This window comes from Pempheris klunzingeri, chromosome 1 (assembly GCF_042242105.1).
Source record: "Pempheris klunzingeri isolate RE-2024b chromosome 1, fPemKlu1.hap1, whole genome shotgun sequence".
Taxonomy (NCBI): Eukaryota; Metazoa; Chordata; class Actinopteri; order Acropomatiformes; family Pempheridae; genus Pempheris; species Pempheris klunzingeri.
In genome coordinates, this window is record NC_092012.1 from 26,605,837 (window position 1) to 26,629,477 (window position 23,641).

Sequence of the window (23,641 nt, forward strand, 5' to 3'; positions counted from 1 at the left end):
CAAGAAAAATACCTTGCAAACTGCTGACTTTGATAACAGGGGAAATCTGACTCTGTTTGCATGCACTCTATCAAGGCGAGCAGTAACTAAGCTGTAAATGTGTTTACTGATGACTTGTCTCACAGAGCATGTGTGTAAATGAGGGTCTCATGGTGCAGCATTGCCTTGATAGTACTCACAGACAACAGCACACAGTGTATGAAGTCTTACTGGGGAGTTCTGCATGTATGAATATCTTTTGTGTATTCAGTGTACTACAAGCTGCAAGGGGAATGCTGAGAGGTGGTGGTAGTGTGTGTCTGTGTGCATGTGTGTGTGTGTGTATGTTCACATGTTTTGACCTCAGAACGCATTTGCCAGCATAGCAATTACAGAAACAGTTTAAGTGCAACATTATTTAATCCATATGAGGTCATATTGTAGTTTATCCTGAGTATTTGCTCAGTGTGCAAACAACACTCAAAATAACTTACTGTATCTCAACAATGTTTTACTGTGTTTTATAGATGGGTTCAGTGACAAAGAACCTGTCCTTTAGTGTATGGATTTAATATTTGATATTTATGACTGGATGCCACTGTTACCAATTAGGTGAGCTCCCATCTGTACATATTTAATGTAATTGGTAAAGTTTTAAAGGCAAAGCAACTTAACAAGCCTGTGTTCCACACCTGTGGAAAAATCTCAGTCACATTATCCCAATATTATACATTTACAAGAGAAAAGGATTCAACTAATTGAAAGTGAGATGTGTTTTATGCTTACCCTAACACTAAAAGAAGGAAAACAAGGACAGCATTTCGATTAGAATTTTAATTTTGTCACAGACATTTTGGACTAGACATCCTCTGGGCATGAGTTGACTACATTGTGGCTTATTTTATATGTCTGAATGCCTTTGCAGATGTAATGTTGACTTTGGAAACCTAATGGAGCTCTGGCTGCTTCGGGCCAGGAAACATCACTAGCACTAGGGCCATGTGGGACCTCTCCTTGGAAAAAAAAAAGTTTGAGATTTTTTTCTCAGCCCATTGTAAGCAATCAGGCAAATAGAAGCTTGCAGCCGTGCAGTACACAGGCACCTCTTACGAGAAGGCAGACAGCAATGCTCAGTCCACTGACAGGCGAGCACCAGACCAACAAGAAGTCAGGACATATTCTCATAGCAGCAACATACGGTAACACCACCAGTGGGTCTTCTGAAGTCCACTTTCACGCTCCTGGGTGTTATTGCTGCTGAATGCACATTAAGTCTCCTATACTGCTGGCGGTGAAGACCTGCAGATGCCCTTAACCACAGGCTTGTTTTTCTTCTCTGCATATTTTTCAACATTCACACCAAAGCTGTACCTGGGGGAGGAGGATACACATGTTTTATTGACAAAGGTACAGGTGGTTTGAGTTTTACCTGCTTTTTTTTCTTGTGCGGTGACCTGTGGCATCTTTGGAGCCAGTATGTTGCCTATTGTTGTGGCATGTTTGGTATTCATCCTGCTGGGCCTGGGGCAGGCTCAGGTTGTCACACAGACTCAGGGGCAGAGCCAGAGTCTTGGCCAGGGACAGGACAACTCTGCCACCCCTTGGAGGCAGGTGATTCAGTGGGAGAACAATGGCCGAGTGTTTAGTCTGCTGAACAGTGGAGCTGAATATGTCCCTGCCGTGGCAGGGGCCCAGGATAGAGGTCCCAGAGTGGTTCTGGCAGATTCTCGTCCACGCTCTTCACATAGACCTCAGGGAGGCAATGTCCGCAGACAGGCTCCATCAAGAGGATCCTCTGAGACTGTCCGTGGGCAGGCAAGGCATCCTTTTGGCTTTGGGCAAGTACCTGACAATTGGAGGCAAACTGCAGACAGCATAGGTGGTAGCCAGTTTCAGGGATCCTCCAGCACTCGCTTCAGGCCATCCACAGGCTCTTCAACTTCATTGTCATCATCGTCCTTTTCTTCACCCACTTATAATGGACCATCGTACCCACAGTACCCATTTCTTCCACAAGTTCCATTCCAACCAGTTCCTTATGACCCTAGTTTTCCAGAGGGACCAGTCAGGAACTATGAGCCACCTTTTCAGCCTGCTGTCGGAGGAGGATATGGCGGTGGAGGACATAGTACTGGGCAGGGGCATACTGGAGGGGGGTATGGAGGTGGTGTGGCCCCAGTGCTCCCTGGCTCTCCCTCTGATTTTAATGATGAAGTCTACCGTCATTACCAGTCTTACGGCTATGGGTCCAATCCTGTGGCACCTGCACGTGCTGCCCAACCACCGTTTGCAGATGGTCTGGATCACAGATACACCCACAGTCTCTACAATGGGGACTCTGCTCCTGCTGTCCGTGCCTCTGATGGCAATCAGGCAGCTCCTGTGATAGCGGACAGGACAGTACCAGCTGGTCAGCCACCAGTCAGGAGCCCTCAGTACGAGCAGTTTCCTCCATTTGGAAGACCCCAGCCTCCTTTCCTGCAGCCGATTGTCCCAGGCAGAAATTCTCCAAACTCTGCCCTTGAGTACCCCAGTACAAATGTTGGGAGTGTATACCGACCAGAACAGAGAGGTACAGTAAGCTTTTTGTTTGGGTTTCATGAACTAACACCATGTATCCTTTATTTCACATTTTGTGCATGAAGTTTGATCAAATCATGATAATAATAGGAGTGGCTGTGTGTAACATTTTCTGTGAAAACAGGTAGCATGTTCACCTATTGGTGTTCAGCCAAGGTATTTCTGTTTTTGAGGCAGAAAATGATAAGCTTTCATGTTTGTCAGATTTCTGGAGAAAGCCAACTGAAACAGCTGCTTAAAATCCAGTCTCCTTTTCAGTTTACAAACATAGCAAAGTGCAAAAGGTTAATCTTTTCCCACTTGTATGGTTATTGAAACCACATGTTGAGTGAGTGCTCCGAATATTGTGAGGGCACACACAAGAACCTCTGTGTTTTGTGTTACACAAAAGTAGGTGGGGTGTTGGAGAGCAGTGGCCGCCCCCTGGACTTGAGGAGAAGAGTGGGGGAAAAGGGAGGGGGATACAGTACTTCACTCATCTCTGAAGAGGAGGGAAAGCGTGGAAAGTCCCTGTAACACATGTGGTCCTTTGCTTCAGCCTCAGGAAATCAAAGACATGTTTAGCCAGAATTCTTGGGGAAAGAATGAGTATTGTCATAAAGTACAATACTCTAGCCTAAAAAACTTAGCATAGCACGCAGTTTATAACAGCTCACTATACTGTGGAGGAAGAAGTTTCTCCTGAAATTATTGTTAACACTGAGGAAAAAAATGACTTGCAACATGTGAGTTTTTTCTGTGTTCTGCCTGCCAGAGGCTGTGTCTGGCCTGAGCTGAGAGGAGATAAGGACCTCCACTGCTATTCTCAGCCTCTTAATAATGCACATTTACCTTTTACTCCATGATGTGCCTGACTGTGCAGCAGTCTTTCTAGTGTGTTGTGTGCCTTGCTACCATCATTCATAGACACTGTAGAGCTGGTAGCCATTTCTAGAGCACAAAAAGCCATGTGTGTATACCTTACTACTTAACTCCTCAGTAAAAATTAGGCTAAAGATTCAGCCATTGAGAACAGTTGCTGACATTTTTATTGTATTGCTTAATGGCATGGAATTTAGCTGTTAACAGTATCATCATAACTATCATGATCGACAAGTTTAGACTAAAGTCAGCAGACAACCATATTTAGGGCGCCACTGTTAAGCCAGCAGTTGGTAGCATGGAGAAGAAAGTAGACTTAGCCTCAGAATTTGAAATAATTCAACTTCCATGTCACTCCACCTCCCTCTCCAGCGTGTTTAAGTTCTGCCTCCAAAGTCTTCCCCACTGAGGAGGCTGTCATGCACATGCTTGGCTATCCACAGAAACTGAAGAGGCCATGTGGCAATAATACAATGCTGTAAACAAAGGTACATAACAGTGACTCTGCTGATGGTAAGCCGGCCAGCCAAGCTGCTAGCTGCCCACTGTTCCTCCCACAAGCTTATCCACTATATTTGTTGTAGGCTTGTGCCACCGCTGTTCGTGATTGTGTTTTTAAATCCTCATATTTGTGAGTTGTGTCATGAAATGATTGATAAAGATCAGCTTTAAATGTGAGACAATGATCAGAGGAGCAGAACTGCTTGTTTACTGCCATGGAAAAATGGTGAAAGATGTGAACAGCCAGGCTGCTGCTTGCCCAAGAGTACTTCTGCACTGGTTGTTTTTTTTCACAAAGAGGAAAAGAAACCGGATTTTCTGTCTCATGTCAGGATGCAGGGATTCTTGAATCCTTTTGAATTCCTGAATCGTTGGGTCTCTCTCTTAATTAAAGAGTTTGGTCTAGACCTGCTCTTTATGTAAAGCATCTTGAGATAACGCTGTTATGAATTGGCACTATATAAATAAAGATTGATTGATTGATTCATTCATTCATTGAATTTGAAGCATTGTCAATTCATCTCACTCTTACTCTCACATTCCCTGTCAAAGCCACCACCAGTCATTGATGAAACTGTAACTGGCACATATTCATTAATGAAGGCAGCTGCAAGGCAGTCATTTCACTCATGCACTCATTTAAGCATGATATCTCCAAATTAAGAGAAAAGGTTTTCGTAGCTCACTATTGCTGAAGTTAATCTATACTATATCAACTGACTACCAAAATTAAAACGGTAAATAATCCTTAAAATAGATGTAATAACAGGAGAACACAGAGAGTCCAAACTGCCTGACTGAAGAAGCTGGGGTGAGTTAATCACCAAATGTTGCAATTTTTTATTTTTCATTTTAAAACAATGTCAATGAATGTCAAGTATTCAAATCTGTCACTTTGTTGCAACAACCAGCTCATAGCATATCGAGTACCTAGAATACCTGTTACTATGGTCTATTAGCTGGTTAAAAAAAAGCATGGCAAGATTAATTTTCTTTTCTCCATGCCTCACTCAGAGTATAATGTGAGGCTTTGTCACATGTTGTTGAGAGCTGATCAGCTTTGGCTTCTCAGTACATTTTATCCCTCGGAAAAAGACCCAATTTCACATTTCAAAAGATTGGTGAGGAGAGAACAAAGCCTTCCTAGGATGGTGATAAAAGAAATGGGAATGATGGTGCTGTCAGGGAAAAGGCATTGTTGACAGTGCTGTTGGAAACCCTCTGTGCTTCACATGGTCTGCCCAAGGAAGCTTCTCCCTGTCCTCATGTCTGCCTCAGAGAGACCTCTCGGATGGGTATGTTTACGCAGCGCCCACAAAGGCAAAGTTGCTGGGGAGGGAGGACTCACATAGAGGTTATGCACATATAAGATAGGAATCTTTCAACCCAATCACTAGAGGAATGTAAATTTCTCTCATTGTGATTGCTCATAGGCGACTTTAGTGAAGAGCAATTATGTGACAGACAATCCCAACCTGCACCAATCAATATGGCTCTTCAGATTTTAGTTAATACACAGGATGCACACCAAATTTGGTGAAATTCTGGATTTTGAGGTTCACATTTGTGGCATCTGCGCCACCTTCTATGAGCATGGCTCAAAGTGCTTTGTGGAGTGTCTTGTCACAAACATTTTGAAGTTATCTACCAAATTTTCTGCTAAGCCCTGCCTTTTGCGAAGTCATTTTGACTGATGGTGGCCATGTTTTTACCATGTTCATTTGAAGTAGAATTGTGTATCAACTGTGTAACAGTAGCAATGCTGTATACCAAAGTTGGTGTTGATACAGTAAAAATCCAAAAAGCAGATGCCACATTACTGTTTTTCACACAATGCAAATTAGTTGCTCTTCCCCTTTTGTTGTTCGGAGGCATTTTTGAAGAGCACACTGAGATGGACCTGTGTGTCAAATTTCAAGTCAATCAGAGTCACGATGTGAGGGGCATGGCCTTTCCAAAATTCCACTTTTGAGCTGTAATTACAGCGCCACCATGGAGCCGATTGGGCTCATGCTTCTTTGGAAGTGAATACACATCATTTCCATTTTTTTTCTTTTTTTAAAATAAATTTCATGCTTCTAGCTCATTCCAGCTCACAGCAATTTGAAATATGACATAAGATGACAGAGAATAATAATGACAATGATAATAACAACTAGAAAATTTCCCGCAGAAATTTTAGACGGGGGCCGCTGTGGTGAGTGAGTGAGTGAGTGTGTGTGAGTGAGTGTGTGTGTGTGTGAGTGAGTGAGTGTGAGTGTGTGAGTGAGTGAGTGAGTGAGTGTGTGTGTTTGTGAGTGTGTGTGTGTGAGTGAGTGAGTGAGAGTGAGTGTGTGTGTGTGTGAGTGAGAGTGAGTGTGTGTGTGTGTGTGTGTGTGTGTGTGAGAGTGAGTGTGTGTGTGTGTGAGTGTGTGTGTGTGTGTGTGTGTGTGTGTGTGTGAGAGAGAGAGAGTGAGTGTCTCTGTGTGTGTGACAGTTCAATTTGTTCAGTTAAAATCTCTGCTGGTCAAATTTCAGCTATCACCTGATTCCCACCAACTGAGCATGCTCAGTGTCTCTGTGGGGCTAATCAGCTGCAGCTGCGAGGTCGCTACGGCGACAGAGCCACTCTGGGGAGACACAGCTCTTTTCATGGAGATTTCAGCTGTGACATGCCTCTGAAAATGCCAGTTTTACTCAAACCCAGTAAGTGTCAGAGCCATAACATGTGGACCTGTGGACTTCAGAGGGTCCCCTGAACACTCAGTTCTTTCCTCAGGTCTCTAACTTGTGAAATGAGAGAGCTGGAGCAGGTTAGAAAAGTGGTTGCGTCTGCCTCCCTCCTCAGATTTGAGCTGCCAGTTAACATGGCACTTAATGCGGCAGTTCCTGTCAGTTTCCGTCGCTTGGAGGCTCGTGGGGGCTGCTGCGTGCGTTTCTGTGTGTCAAAAGTCACATCGTTGCCTAGCATTTAATAGTTACTTGAAGTGTTGTGTAGAATGTTGTCTCTTCTGTGCAGATGGACTTGCTGTCGTCTATTTTATCAATGGGTAGCCATTGATGATCTTGCGGTCCTCAGTGGAGCTGCAGCAATTATTGAAAAGACATCATTTAGGACAAGAGTCAAGAGCTGCTATTGTTATCACATGGATTGTCATTAATGCTGCTGTTTATTACTGAAACTATTGCTGTTCTCTTTGGCATTGTCTTTGTAGTGTGGATTCTTCTTCCTGGTCATCTGGTTTCTAGTGTGAAGAAGACAAGTTGCTGGTGCTATATCTTTTGCGTATTTTAACAGTTGATCAAATGCAATGAAACTTCAATTTGTACTAATATTGAAGGTGTCACCTCTAGCTTTGTGTCACAATGCTGTTTTTTGTGTGAGGATAATCTTCTGCTCTTTCTCTGTGGAGTGGCTGCCATCCGTGGGTCTTTACTGTAGACTTACACCATTGTTTTGGTTGCATTTTTCTAAAGTAAACATACAAAAATAAAGCAGTATTAGTGTAATGTTTGTGACTACAGAGAAGCCACTGACTTGTGATAAATTATGAAAGTAATGATAAAAAATCTTGGAATAATGAAAATGAGCACTTAGCTTAGTGCTGTTGTCCCCTTTCTGTATACAACCGTGATGAAACAGGCGCTCTACCAAAACCACATGTGGGTGTCTATGGAAATAACAAAACCACCATTTGGTACTGGGCATAACTTGAGCAACATATTAAAACTTGTGCACATAGTTGAGTAGTTGAATGAATGAACATCAAACAATTCTGTGCAGTGCAATTACATAGCATTTACCTGCATCTGCATCAATGGATCAGTGGTTTGTCCTCACTGTAGGTAAAGTTTTTGCTTTTGCATTTTGTGTTAGTTTCGGTTTGCATGCCAGGATTTTGCCTCCGTCACCCTGTTGTGCTGAGCAAACTGAACCTACAGAAACAAAGCAACATTAGTTCCATGTTTCTCAAGAAACAACAACAACAACAACAGCCCTGTGTAGTGGCACTTACCTCATTCCTTCCTGTGAGGTGCCACCTCCTCGCATGCTGTGTCTGCATTGCATCACTGCAACAGTGCTTTGGCCTCACTGTAGGTGATGCTGGCTTTGTATCCTTTTGCACTTTGCGTGTGTGTGCCAGGATTTTGCCTCTGCCCTCTTTGCCAAAGTGAACCTATGGAGGAAAAAAAAGCATCATTAGTCTCGTGTTTCTCAAGGGGGAACAACATACAAAGACAACTCTGGTAGTGCAACTACATAGCATTTACCTCATTTTGACGCTTGAGGTGCCGCCTCCTTCTCCACCTGCAGACACAGCACCGCTGGAATAGTGACTTGTTTTTGTTTGCCCCTTTTGCACTTTGTGTTTCTTTCGGTTTGCATGTCAGGATTTTGCCTCCGTCACCCTTTGCTGAAGTGAACCTACAGAGAAAACAAAGCAACATTAGTCTCATGTTTCTCAAGGAGCAACAACAACGACAACAGCCCTGTGTAGTGCAACTACATAGCATTTACTTCATTGCTTCCTTTGAGGTGCCACAGCACCGCTGGAACAGTGATTTGTTTTCACTGTAGATGATGTTTTTGCTGCCCCCTTTTTTGCATTTTGTGTTAGTTTCGGTTTGCATGCCAGGATTTTGCCTCCGTCACCCTGTTGTGCTGAGCAAACTGAACCTACAGAAACAAAGCAACATTAGTTTTATGTTTCTCAAGAAACAACAACAACAGCCCTGTGTAGTGCAACTACATAGCACTTACCTCATTCCTTCCTGTGAGGTGCCACCTCCTCGCATGCTGTGTCTGCATTGCATCACTGCAACAGTGCTTTGGCCTCACTGTAGGTGATGCTGGCTTTGTATCCTTTTGCACTTTGCGTTTGTGTGCCAGGATTTTGCCTCTGCCCCCTTTGCCAAAGTGAACCTACAGAAAAAAAGCAACATTAGTCTCATGTTTCTCAAGGGGGAACAGCATACAAAGACAACTCTGGTAGTGCAACTACATAGCATTTACCTCATTTTGACGCTTGAGGTGCCGCCTCCTTCTCCACCTGCAGACACAGCACCGCTGGAATAGTGACTTGTTTTTGTTTGCCCCTTTTGCACTTTGTGTTTCTTTAGGTTTGCATGTCAGGATTTTGCCTCCGTCACCCTTTGCCGCTGTTGTGTTTTGTAAAGTACACCTACAGAGAAAACAAAGCAACATTAGTTCCATGTTTCTCAAGAAGCAACAACGACAACAGCCCTGCGTAGTGCAACTACATAGCATTTACCTCATTGTTTCCTTTGAGATGCCACAGCACCGCTGGAACAGTGATTTGTTTTCACTGTAGATGATGTTTTTGCTGCCCCCTTTTTTGCTTTGTGTTAGTTTCGGTTTGCATGCCAGGATTTTGCCTCCGTCACCCTGTTGTGCTGAGCAAACTGAACCTATAGAAGCAAAGCAACATTAGTTCCATGTTTCTCAAGAAACAACAACAACAGCCCTGTGTAGTGCAACTACATAGCACTTACCTCATTCCTTCCTGTGAGGTGCCACCTCCTCGCATGCTGTGTCTGCATTGCATCACTGCAACAGTGCTTTGGCCTCACTGTAGGTGATGCTGGCTTTGTATCCTTTTGCACTTTGCGTTTGTGTGCCAGGATTTTGCCTCTGCCCTCTTTGCCAAAGTGAACCTACGGAGGAAAAAAAAGCAACATTAGTCTCATGTTTCTCAAGGGGAACAACATACAAAGACAACTCTGGTAGTGCAACTACATTACCTCATTTTGACGCTTGAGGTGCCGCCTCCTTCTCCACCTGCAGACACAGCACCGCTGGAATAGTGACTTGTTTTTGTTTGCCCCTTTTGCACTTTGTGTTTGTTTAGGTTTGCATGCCAGGATTTTGCCTCCGTCACCCTTTGCCGCTGTTGTGTTTTGTAAAGTCAACCTACAGAAACAAAGCAATATTAGTTCCATGTTTCTCAAGGAACAACAACGACAACAGCCCTGTGTAGTGCAACTACATAGCATTTACCTCATTGTTTCCTTTGACGTGCCACAGCACCGCTGCAACAGTGGTTTGTTTTCACTGTAGATGATGTTTTTGCTGCCCCCTTTTTTGCTTTGTGTTAGTTTCGGTTTGCATGCCAGGATTTTGCCTCCGTCACCCTGTTGTGCTGAGCAAACTAAACCTATAGAAGCAAAGTAACATTAGTTCCATGTTTCTCAAGAAACAACAACAACAACAGCCCTGTGTAGTGCAACTACATAGCACTTACCTCATTCCTTCCTGTGAGGTGCCACCTCCTCGCATGCTGTGTCTGCATTGCATCACTGCAACAGTGCTTTGGCCTCACTGTAGGTGATGCTGGCTTTGTATCCTTTTGCACTTTGCGTGTGTGTGCCAGGATTTTGCCTCTGCCCCCTTTGCCAAAGTGAACCTACAGAAAAAAAGCAACATTAGTCTCACGTTTCTCAAGGGGGAACAGCATACAAAGACAACTCTGGTAGTGCAACTACATAGCATTTACCTCATTTTGACGCTTGAGGTGCCGCCTCCTTCTCCACCTGCAGACACAGCACCGCTGGAATAGTGACTTGTTTTTGTTTGCCCCTTTTGCACTTTGTGTTTCTTTAGGTTTGCATGTCAGGATTTTGCCTCCGTCACCCTTTGCCGCTGTTGTGTTTTGTAAAGTACACCTACAGAGAAAACAAAGCAACATTAGTTCCATGTTTCTCAAGAAGCAACAACGACAACAGCCCTGCGTAGTGCAACTACATAGCATTTACCTCATTGTTTCCTTTGAGATGCCACAGCACCGCTGGAACAGTGATTTGTTTTCACTGTAGATGATGTTTTTGCTACCCCCTTTTTTGCTTTGTGTTAGTTTCGGTTTGCATGCCAGGATTTTGCCTCTGTCACCCTGTTGTGCTGAGCAAACTGAACCTACAGAAACAAAGCAACATTAGTTTCATGTTTCTCAAGAAACAACAACAACAGCCCTGTGTAGTGCAACTACATAGCACTTACCTCATTCCTTCCTGTGAGGTGCCACCTCCTCGCATGCTGTGTCTGCATTGCATCACTGCAACAGTGCTTTGGCCTCACTGTAGGTGATGCTGGCTTTGTATCCTTTTGCACTTTGCGTTTGTGTGCCAGGATCTTGCCTCTGCCCCCTTTGCCAAAGTGAACCTATGGAGGAAAAAAAAGCAACATTAGTCTCATGTTTCTCAAGGGGGAACAACATACAAAGACAACTCTGGTAGTGCAACTACATTACCTCATTTTGACGCTTGAGGTGCCGCCTCCTTCTCCACCTGCAGACACAGCACCGCTGGAATAGTGACTTGTTTTTGTTTGCCCCTTTTGCACTTTGTGTTTCTTTAGGTTTGCATGTCAGGATTTTGCCTCCGTCACCCTTTGCCGAAGTGAACCTACAGAGGAAAAAAAGCCACATTAGTCTCATGTTTCTCAAGGAACAACAACGACAACAGCCCTGCGTAGTGCAACTACATAGCATTTACCTCATTGTTTCCTTTGAGATGCCACAGCACCGCTGGAACAGTGATTTGTTTTCACTGTAGATGATGTTTTTGCTACCCCCTTTTTTGCTTTGTGTTAGTTTCGGTTTGCATGCCAGGATTTTGCCTCCGTCACCCTGTTGTGCTGAGCAAACTGAACCTACAGAAACAAAGCAACATTAGTTTCATGTTTCTCAAGAAACAACAACAACAGCCCTGTGTAGTGCAACTACATAGCACTTACCTCATTCCTTCCTGTGAGGTGCCACCTCCTCGCATGCTGTGTCTGCATTGCATCACTGCAACAGTGCTTTGGCCTCACTGTAGGTGATGCTGGCTTTGTATCCTTTTGCACTTTGCGTTTGTGTGCCAGGATTTTGCCTCTGCCCCCTTTGCCAAAGTGAACCTACGGAGGAAAAAAAAGCAACATTAGTCTCATGTTTCTCAAGGGGGAACAACATACAAAGACAACTCTGGTAGTGCAACTACATTACCTCATTTTGACGCTTGAGGTGCCGCCTCCTTCTCCACCTGCAGACACAGCACCGCTGGAATAGTGACTTGTTTTTGTTTGCTCCTTTTGCACTTTGTGTTTGTTTAGGTTTGCATGCCAGGATTTTGCCTCTGTCCCCCTTTGCCGAAGTGAACCTACAGAGGAAAAAAAGCCACATTAGTCTCATGTTTCTCAAGGAACAACAACAAAGACAACTCTGGTAGTGCAACTACATAGCATTTACCTCATTTTGTCGTTTGAGGTGCCGCCTCCTTCTCCACCTGCAGACACAGCACCGCTGGAATAGTGATTTGTTGTCACTGTAGACGATGTTTCTGCTGCCCCCTTTGCTTTCTCCCTTGTTTGTGTGGAGATGGTGTTTGCTGACGTTTTCATTCATAGTCTTGCTTTTTGGTGTGGAGTTGCTTCTGGTTTTTCCACTTTTGCACTTTGTGTTTGTTTTGATTTGCATGTCCTCACTGCAGGTTATGTTGGTTTCTTTGTTGGTGCCTCTGTCCCCCATGCTTTCTCTCCTCCTTATGTCACTTGTTTTTGTTCCTTTTCACAACAGCATGATCATATTTGTTGGCAAGATACTTCTTCCAAATACATGATTATGTGTTTGACAAAGGTTGCTGCTGAGGTTATTACAGACTTAAAATACAGTAAACTGGACTGTGATAACTGTAGTAGGTCTGCAGTACACCTGATTGGAGGCAGGTGTGTGGTTGGGATATGTAAATGTGATCAATGAGTGTCTCTTTTTCAGTTGTTGCAGCTGTGACAAGTTGTGTGTAGCCTCTGGACTGGAGCAGCTCTTGTATGGCCTTCTTTCCTTTGCTGAGAAGGTCCTCATTGAAGTCTCCACAGACAATGACTGGTTGCTGGTTCATCATGTCCAAAGAGTCCAAAAGGCTTTTCATGTTTGGCAAAAACTTGTCTAGACTGAAGTTTGGGGGTCTGTAAACAGCTGCAATCAGCGCTCTGACCGGGGCTTCAACTTTGACAACCACAAACTCGAGATCACTAACATCGGTGTACATGTACCTTCGAGCCTCTGCTTGAATATGGCTCTTACAGTACACTGCGACTCCACCTCCATCCTTTTGTGCCATGTTTGGATGGTTGGCGTAGGAAGCGTGTCTGCTACGTGCAAACACGTTGTATCCCTCCCACTGAAAATCTGGGGCAACAGAGGATCCAGACAAATGTGTCTCCGTAATGCACAAGACGTCGGCAAGTCCCAGTTCGTGGTGGCACTTCATGTCCTCAATGTGAGTTGGAAGTCCTTGTGCGTTGTGGTGAATGAGGATGAAATGGCGGGCAGTTTGTTCTGTCGATCTCACATGCTGCAACAGTGGTCTTGTGCTGTCGAATGACACTTGCCTCATACTTTGCAGTGCAGCTGTGATTGCAGGATCGGCATAGATTTTCTTTTCCTGAAAATCTGTGATGTACAGTCTTTGAAGTGAGGTGGTCCTGCTGAGGGCAACGTACGACATTCCAGGTCCAAACACACGCTTTAAGCTGACAACTGCTGACTGCATTGTCATGCCTTGCACTTTGTGAGCTGTGCATGCAAAGGCTAACTTAAGTGGGAACTGCCTTCGCACCACTCCTTTTTTGCTCATGTGCTCCTCACTTCTTTCTATGTACACCAAGTTGTCCGTCTTCCCCAGTATCTTTTTGCGGAATCTTTGTCCCGCAGCGGGATTGTCCAATCGGAGACCAAGGAGTGTGACTGTCCTTTGTCCATTTTGCTCTTTTGTCACTATGTTGGCAAGCGTACCAAAAGTGCCATTGACAATCCCATCCTCCACATCCAGATTCCTGATCATCATAACGCGTACTCCTTGAGCAGCCATTATGTTGTCTGGCAAATTTGGTTTTCTGCCTTTGATGCCCCGCGCCTGGATCATTGCCCCTGTGGTGGTGTCTTTTTTGTAGTTTTCTGCTTGTATGTTTACAAAGTCAGAATGGAGAGCAGCCACGGTTGCGGAATTGTGGTCATCAACCTCTCTGTTTGTTGCAAAGATATGCAGGGCATCAAGTGGACAGTCCTTGACATCGTGGACAGCCTGGGTGAGCAATGTTCTGTCATCATTGCTGAGCGCATCTGACTTCAGTTTCACCCTCATTCTGTTCAGGAGCTGGGCAAAAGCCAGATCATCTTTTTGGCGCATGATCTGTGTCAGGATGACCATCTGAAAGTTGTCTCTCCAGAGGTCGAGCACATCGCCTTCATACACACACAGTGGTTTGGCTCTACCAAGGGGCGGCAGTTGGTAGAAGTCTCCCACTGCTAGGACAGACATCCCTCCAAAAGGTTTCTTGTTACCTTTGATCTGTTGAAATCTCCAGTGGACGTAGGCAAATAACTCTTTGGAAACCATGGAGATTTCATCTATTATCAGAATGTCTGCATTTGACAGTGTTGCTCTAACTTCATCGAGTGCATTTCCAAGTCCTTGATATGGCGCTTTCAGACTTCGTGGCAGTTTAAGGATGGAGTGCAAGGTTTTTCCTGAGATGTTGAAAGCTGCCGTGCCAGTGAATGCAGTCAGAAGCACCGCAGGCATGGACATGTCTGCTTCGTTGCGGAATCTCGGAAGTTGTCGCAGAATCTTTGTTGCCTCCTCGTATATGCACTTGATGACGTGCGACTTTCCACAGCCAGCTCCGCCTGAGACAAAGTAGAAGAACTGCTCAGGGTTGTGGCCCCAGACACGCTTGAGGCACCATTCGCGCACAGTGTAGAATATGGACGCCTGTTCTTCGTTGAGGCTTTGGTACAATTTTCTCACAAAGTCTGGGCTCAACTTTGGGGCTTCTATTGCTGGAAGAACTCCACCCTTGTCACATATGGCATCGTAGTCGGGTACATTGTCTCGCTCGTTCTCCTCACTGGGATTTAGGGGCTCTTGCTCGGCAATGCACTCCAAACGATCCACTTCGACCTCGGGTGCAAAAGTGTTCCACGCATTAAGAATCGGCCCTTGCTGTTGAATCTTTGCCAGTGCCTTCTCAATTTTTTTGCCATGACCTTCATATCGTTTCTTCATGGCATCGACCAGGACACGTACGTCATAGCCCCACTTGCGTCCACTTTTGTAGAACTGCTCATATGTTGGGTGCTCTTCGTTTTTCAGGTCGTTATTTGATCTGTGTGGAAAGTACAGTTTCAGCAAACGCCCGTAAAACTTTTCGGGTGTTTTCTTTTCAGAGAAGCGTGGAAATTTGACGATGGCAGGTTTTCCCACAGATCTTTTTTGAATATGCCCTTTGTCGTGCAAAAGGGGGATGGCATTTTTGCCTTCAGTTTGACGACCGTAGAGGGTCCTGTACTGTGAAGCATACTCAGCCAAACACATGTGTTCAAACTCGGGGGTTTCTGGTCTTTCTGTGTATTTTTCTGGTATTCCTGACATCCACACTTCCTCTGCATCTGGTGCCATTTCCCGTAACCGATTCATGGGAAGGCTCATTTTCAGCGCATCATCATCGGTCTGTATGAACACCACATTACGCGAGCACTTTTTGAGCGGCAAGCTGCACGTGCGCGCCACAGACTCTTGAGCACTGACCTGTCTGTGTTTAGCGTACGCCTGCATTATCTGCTTCATTTCTTCGCGTTCGTTCACGTCTGTCTTACGGACATCACGAATGACTGTATTCAGAAACTCAGTCATCTCGTGTTCTGGCTTGGACACATATGACATCATGTACATGAGGCAGCTGTACTCGTCAAGCACAAATTGAATGTCCATGTTGGCGTTCCACGCTCTCAGCAGATTTGCATTGTATCCATTGACCCAGCACTCCTTTGGATGACGCTTCAGCAGAATCACATTGCCAGTGGTTAGATCATTGACACATTGCTTGTATTCTTCGGGGGTCAAGTTGCATTTTTGCAGCAGCTCTGACAAGCTGTCGAATGAGGCATCTGGGTCACTAAGCAAATTCCTCAGTGGTTGTAGTTTTGCTTTGGCGTTCCTTTGTCTCTTTCCAAGTGCTCGCTTTTTTCTTGCTTTCTTAGGCTTGCCGTCTTTGTCTTTCCCACTTTTGCTTTGCTGGTTTCCATCTTCATCATCATCACACATCATGTCATCTGGGAAGGTGATGATGGTTTTGTCTGTGGGTTGTTTTGGAAACCCAAATCTGCACAGCACATTGCCTTTCCTGCATGACTTCGAATGATTTCTGCTGTGAACCTGAACCTCTGACACAATCTTGTTGAGCTCAGGGTCTGCATCGATGTCAGGCATTTGGCAAGTTATGTACTTGTCAATGAAGTCGATGACGTCTTTGTCATCATCTTCTCCAAACTGGGGGGCATTTTTGATCCAAACAAGTAAGTGAATATGAGGACTTCCTCTGGCTTGGAACTCCACGCGATAGAAGAAGTCCTCCACCTCGCCAATGGGCTGTGCGCGTGACAGGATCAGATTTGACATCAGAGCATCGACTCTTTTCTCAAACAGCCGCATTACTGTGACGGGGTTGCTTCGCAGAATGTCACATTTTGCGTTCCAGTCCAGCTCTGAAAAGTCAACTTGTTCACCTTGTTGGGCTTTAATGGCTTCAATGACCTCAGGCCATCTCATTTCTGCAGCAGAAAATGTCAGAAAGAAGGTAGGCGGGCCCAACTGTCTGACCATAGCATTGAGATCTTTCAGTGTTTTTTCCCAATAAGCTGGAGTGCCTCTCAGAGGTTGCATGAAGCGCGTCGCCTCTTTGTTGTTGATCAGTTTTTCCAGCTCGTGTTTATCTTGGAGCATTCTGTTGGAAATCCTTTGACCTGCTCCGGTGATCGGTTTGCCTTTACGCATTTGAATTGACATGCTGTTTTTAGCCATGTGCGTTTCTGTGACAAACTGTGCGAAGAACAGGTAACTCTGATCATTTGCAAAGCGCGTGTCTGCACAGAACAGTCTTGCATTAAAGTACATGCTTGGGGACAGTTTCAGTTTTCGGACCTCGTCAAATGTGTTTTGTCCTGTTGGGAACTGCACGGGAAAGGCCATGGCTTCTAGTTTACATATGGAAAAGAAGCCAACGGGTTTGTTCCCTTGGGCGGGTGCAATGCTGAATATTCCGTCACCGTATGATAACAGTTCTTGTGCTATGTCAGCTGGCTGCATGCAAGTGTCCAGAGCCAGACCAGGTCTCAGTTCCTCTTGTCCATTCTCTGGGTTTGGGGACTGCTTGGCCTGCTCTGTGTTTGCATCTGCAGTGGTTTCCATTTCTGGGGGATCATCTGTGAGACTGCTGAATGTGGCATTTTCATCTATAGATACATCTTTGTATTCTGAATGCATCTCTTTCAGTTTTCTCAGTCCCACTAGCACATTTTTCATGTTGACGGTGTAGAAGTATTGATGTCCCTTGTACTTAATCCGTCTTTTGAGTTTGACCTGCAACAACTGGGCTTCGTTGCTGGGTCTCGGAAGACAGTTCACTGTTGATTGCACCTCTGACGGGACACACACAACAGCACCGTGTACTGCTCTTTGCTGTCCTTTGGGCAATGCAACTATTTTGGCAAAAGGTAAGATTTTGGCAATCAGCTGTCTTTCGAGCACATTCAGTTCAGCCAATTCTGGGGGGATGGGGGCCAGCTCCAGTTTATTTGCCACCGCAATGGAAGGCATGCTTCCTCTGCTCAGGTGGCTGTCACAAGTAGGGCAAATCCACTCCTGCATTCTCTCTCGTGGAGTGGTACAGACAGGCGAGCATTCAGTGTCACAAACATGAACATATTTTCCTGTTATGCAAGCATCTACTACAGGAATATTTTTGACATATTTTGACCTGTTGCATTGCTTGACTTGATTAGGAAACAGAGTCCTGTGGCACACTGTGCAGATATAGGTGGGTCCATGCTGAATTACTTGACGAAAGGAAGATATGGCAGCTTGCATGACACTGTCCATGAGAGGTTGGGGTTCTACCTCAGGCTGTGGAATTTTATGACAGTGGATCATGATCTGTCTGTACTTCCTTTTCAGTCTCAGCGCACACTGCAACTTGTGATGAATGTTCAATGCAGCATTTGTACCCAAGGTGCTTCTTTTGTGCTGGGTACAGCGCTGTATGTGACGCAGCCTGAAGGCTGGGTCACTGTGATACTTGGTTTGAAGAGATTCTTTTCGTTTTTGCCTGTAGTCCTGGTTGCAGGCATATCTCTGGGCCAAGTATTTTTTGCGACAGTTCTGGAAATCAGGTTCTGTGTTGTACCTGATTGTAATGTATTCCTTTTGTCTGCCCTGGAAATCAGGGTCTGTGCTGTACCTGTTTGTGATATATTTCTTTTTTCTGCTCTGGAAATCAGAGTCTGTGTTGTACCTGTTTGTAAAGTATTTCTTTTGTCGACTCTGAAAATCTGGATCTGTGCGATATCTTCTTACAATGCGTAGTTTCTTTTTGTTTTGAACACCAGGGTCAGCATAATGACGCTTGGATGACAACAGCTTTTGTTTGCGGTGATCACATTCCTGGGCATATTTACTTTTCATCGCCTGCACTTTCTTCATGCGAAACTCTGAACACCTGGCATATTTGTTTTTCTCATGTTCGTTTCTTTTTTTCCTTCTCAGTCCATGAGATTTAGATTTCTGTTCAGGTTGTACATTTTGCTTTCTATTTGTACGTGTTCTGTTCATAGCTTTAACTCGCTGTTGTTTATTTAGTTTTGGATCCAGATTGAATTCCAGATTTTTTGGTCGTCCTTTGCCTCCATTGTTCTTTGGTTTGGGGGCTTCCACACATACTTTTGCTTGTGGTATGCAAAAAGTAGCTTGTGACTTGGCTTCTTGTCTTGGGGCAGTCGTTTCTGACCAAGGCACAATTGAAACAGCCGCAGCTGTTTGTGTGATGCTCCCATCAGCTGGCTGTGCAGGACGTTCACTGGAATTCTCAGGTACAAAAGAAACAGGCACAAACTCATAGCTGGCATAGGCACCACGGTCTTTGAAGAGCTTCTGCAGGTGAGTTATCAGCTCACTTAGGAAATTGAAAGTCAGCATAACTGCAGTTCCACGTGGGTGGGGCAAGCCTGCTGCACTTCTTGAGTGTGAATCGAACACTCCGTATCGGCCTGTGTTGTCACGAAACACTGCAATGCACTCGGGTGATACAATGAGTATCGCACGGGGGACTTCTGACGTCAGACACTCAAGTTGTGTGTCAAGAGGCAAGGTACCACCAAAGCTTTCTTTTTGGGCCTTCAGGGGTCCACACCTCACGGAAGACATGCGCACGCTGTACAGATTTGTGTCCGTCACAACTTGCTTCGGCATTTCCTCCACTGTCAGGTGGTCCTCTACAAAGCTTCCATCCAACAGAAGCTGGATTTTGGTACCAACGTAGAGCGAATCTCCCTGTTCAAGCACCCTGTCGAGGTAGGTTGTGTTGAACTGCACTCCCTCGTTGTGGTAGGCCAGGAACGTGAGAGCATTACAGGTGCACTGATGATTTCTGGAGAAGTCGTCGTATCTCTCATCACCTTGGCAATGACTTGCTCTCACGGTCTGTGGCTGTGCCGAGTGGTGAAGCTGATCAAAAGAAAAGAATTATCATGGTTATTATTAGTGTTGTTGTTTATTATTACCATATTTTTTCGGACTATAAGGCGCACTTAAACTCCTTAAATTTTCTCAAAAATCGACAGTGCACCTTATAATCCGGTGCGCCTTATGTATTAATTCTGGTCGTGCTTACTGACCTTGAACTGATTTTATGTGGTACACGGCGCTCAAACATCTGTCAAAATGTTTTAGTACGACTTTGGTAAGCTACGAAGCCGCACCGCTTGATGGATTGTCGGAGCATTACGGTAGCCGTAATGCTCCGACAATCCAAGGAGCCTCGCGGAGTACCGTAATACGTACTGTGCTTCAACGTCGTTTGATTTATCTGACTGTTTTGTTTCCCTTAATGCGCCTTATAATCCGGTGCGCCTTATGTATGAAAATAGACCCGTTTATTGATATTGCCCATTATAATCCGGTGCGCCATATAGTCCGAAAAATACGGTACTACATTTAATCAATTCAGTTTGTCAACTTACACATTAAAAAAAAGATTTTTGTTTGAAAAACCCAGAAAGGAACACAAGTCGTCCTTTAAAAGCTAACGCTAACTATTTCCCATGTCTCTATGCAACTATATTAGCGAGTTCTAAGTGGAGACTGAGCGCTGTTGACAGTATACCTTAGAGGCTGTCACACATTTTGAGTTTGTCACGTGACTTATTTACTTGTAGTTTTTCACTGTGATAGACACAAGTGGATAAATAGCCTTGAATGTTAAAAATAATGTTCTGGGTCATTTTATTTACACCATTAACGTTTCACTCAAAGGCACTTAAAACCTACCTTATCAGGGAGCTTTTGGCTATAATCTCCTACATGAACATGTTGTGCCAAACTTAAAATGATGTAATTTATTTCACATGAGAGATTTCATGTGTGTTGTGTGTTCTCCTCTCAGATGATTGAAAAATGCAATAATTTATTGATAACAAATAATCATTCCTCCGCCAAGCAATGTAGTTCTTCAGCAACATTTAGCTGAATGGTTGCCAAGCAACACCCAGACGCAACAACACCCAGACCTACTTTTGTAGCTGGATAACTGGAGCAGGATGGTGCATCGTCCATTATCCGGAAGCTTGTTGGTTGTGCAGGTGTCTGTTGTTCAGCCATCTGATAATATATGATACCAAGTTTATGAAATTGAAGACATTGTGAATAGCAGAAATGTACCAGAGTGTGAGGGGGAAAACCTACCTTTTTAGCTGGAGAACGTTGCCAAGAGGGTCCAGCGTCCGTCAAACAGACATTCTTTGCTTGGGGGGGTGTCTCAGTTTGGCGAACCTGATGACACGATACCAAGTTTATGAAACTGAAGACATTGTGAATAGCAGAGATGTACCAGAGTGTTAGGGGGAAAACCTACCTTTTTATCTGGAAGACGGTGCCAGGAGGGTCCATCGTCCGTGAACCAGACAGTTTTTGGCTGTGGGGGTGTCTGAGTTTCGGGAACCTGATGACACATGATACCAAGTTTATGAAACTGAAGACGTTGTGGAGAGATGTTTTTTTCTCTATGTAACAGTATTTTTTTCACTACAGTTAGCTGTTTTAAATATATAAATAAATAAATGTTTTTATATATAAAAAAAACAACTTTTTTACTAAAATTGTTTTCTACTATATTTTTTTTCTTATCTGTGTGAGAGAAATGTCCATCCCTTCAGGTTTTCACTTTAGGAACCCAGTCAGAGCCAGGGGTGTGGTTTCTCCTAATACTTATACTTGCTATGTCTCTCCTAATATTGTATGTCCTGATAGGACTGTACTTTAGACTTGTTTTCTGATATCCATATGGAATTTATTATGACATATTGTATAATCTACTCTTATCAACTGCACTGTACCTTTCTAACTGTCTAGCTGTGTTTTTGATGGAGATGTTTTTTTCTGATGCATCTTATAACTTAAGCTTTTGATCAGACTTGTCCTGTTTTCTCTGATGTGGTTTTCAAATGGCATGTTTTTTACATTGTGGCTACAAGCGTGCGACTTCCTTCTCCCACACCTGTATAGTACAGATGAGTATGAAGGGAAAAACCTACCTTTTTAGCCGGAGAACGGTGCCAAGAGGGTCCATTGTCCGTCAAAGAGACATTTTTTGCTTGGGGGGGTGTCTCAGTTTGGCGAACCTGATGACACGATACCAAGTTTTTGAAACTGAAGACACTGTGTATAGTAGAGATGTACCAGAGTGTGAGGGGGAAAAAAACTACCTTTTTAGCCGCAGAACGGTGCCAAGAGGGTCCATCGTCCGTGAACCAGACGTTTTTTGGCTGTGGGGGTGTCTGGGTTTGGGGAACCTGATGACACACGATACCAAACTCTTTCAGTCAAATCATGTCAAACATTGCAGATAATTGAAGAAAATTGCGTAAAGTTTGACTAAAAGGTTTCTATTTATTGTTTTGGTACCTCTTGCTTGACAGTGGGTGGGCTGACAGGGGAAGGATCTGCCAGGTTGACTTTTGTCCAACGGACTTTTTGTGCCTGCGATCTCTTGCCCTTCCTCGGCATCTTGGACAAAAGTTTTGGATGAAAAATAATTATTACCAAATTTCAATTCAGTGTTGTTAGTTCAGTGTTGTTAGTCTATACATTTTAAATGGGATGTGAAGTATATAAGAAAATACCTTTGAACACTCAAGTTTGTAGTGTCTGTGTCCAGTAGATGTTCATCACAGAAGCCCATGAAAAAGAAACAGAAGATAAACACAAAAGAAGTAGAATAGCACAGTAAGGTAAATTGTCGTATCTTCGAAGACACTCACCAAGATGAGAAATCCGAACTGTGTTAAATCTATGCACTGGTCTCCCCACTCACACGTGGCTGTGCACTGGTCTTCCCGGTCACACGTGGCCTTGCCCTGGTCTTTGTCGTCTCACGTAGCCCTGCAATATAATTTTACCATACAAATTCAGCACACTCTAAAGATGTAAAATGCCATTTTTTTTCTGGCACACACCAAAGTGGGTCTTCAGAGTTGACTAAGACATTTAACATGTGACACACTGCAAAGAAGTCAGTGAAAATCTGGCTTAAGGTTTAGACTGATGATGGTCAAGCACTCATTTGTGCAACTTTTAATGTACTTTCACACAGATTTTAGTTTGTTTTAAAATGTCTAGTGTGGTAAAAATGTGGACTTGAAATTAGACTGGGTGTCATGAGCTAGTCGTGAAATCATCTACAACATGTCCTTTTTCCAAAAGGAGTACTGCTCTTGAAAGGAGGTTTCAGTTAACTTACCTAAATACACAGGAACTCACAGGATCCAGAGAGAAGAGAGAAACTCACAAAATGTTAGTATATATTATTTGCAACAACAATTATAGCACTCAGAACTGGGTACAAATGTGTGTGTGTGTGTGTGTGTGTGTGAGTGAGAGAGGGAGAAAGTATATTAGCTATAAAACTAACCTACTCTCAACCTAACTTAATCTAATACTGTTCTGCGATGGTAAATAATAAATGTGGTGTAAGTGTGAAAGTTGAGGTTAGGCTTAGTCTGTCTTGAAGCTGCTGGAGATGCTGGACACAGGAATCCTGAAAAAGACAGAAAATAAAGTGAATTAGATACTCAATGTAAAATATTAATGACCACATTGTCAAATGAAAAGGACATATTTTTGTCACAACAGGTACGAAGGCATTGCCACTATTAATGCCTGTTGACTGTGAGCTGCTTAATCACAGTGAAGACGACAAAATGGCTGACATTAGAAGACAAAACGGCTGACATTAGAAAACAAAATGGCTGACATTAGAGATGGTCCATTTAGAGTGTGTTTCTGCATTGTCATGCTAATTAGCCTGTAGCCATTGCTCCCAATCACACCACAGGCCCCACATTTTTCCCCCTTTCTAATGTATTATCAAGTGGTCTGCTAACTCTCCATTTGTTTTAATTATTTCCACCCCTTATCTGACAGAGTGAAATCATATAATTAACAATCTTACATTTACACAAATGTCAACGTATACATTGAAATTTAAAAAATGCTAATCTAGCTAGCAAGCTAGTTAAACACAGAGTTCAAGAGAGTAACTGCTCGCTTACGTGGGAGGAAGAGTCGTGGTCAGGATTCGGGTTCTTTCTTGTCTAAAAGACAAAACACAAGATTTCAGACTTGTCTTCTCTCTCTGTCT

The 23,641-nt window shown here is 44.0% G+C and overlaps 1 protein-coding gene and 1 long non-coding RNA gene across 2 annotated transcripts in view; one reads left to right on the forward strand and one right to left on the reverse strand.

Moving 5' to 3' along the window:
* Positions 1–1,062: 1,062 nt before the first annotated feature.
* loxl1 (lysyl oxidase-like 1) overlaps positions 1,063–23,641 on the forward strand; it is a 171,450-nt gene continuing 148,871 nt past the window's right edge. The window contains exon 1 of the mRNA XM_070853604.1: positions 1,063–2,551. Within this exon, the coding sequence (XP_070709705.1) occupies positions 1,456–2,551 (1,096 nt within the window). The 5' untranslated portion in view covers positions 1,063–1,455. The remainder of the gene's footprint in view (positions 2,552–23,641) is intronic.
* On the reverse strand, positions 6,883–7,450 carry LOC139221750 (uncharacterized). Its single transcript, XR_011585900.1, has 3 exons — positions 7,249–7,450; positions 7,078–7,145; positions 6,883–6,984 (listed from the first exon to the last, which is right to left on the reverse strand). It is a non-coding gene; the product is annotated as an uncharacterized lncRNA (long non-coding RNA).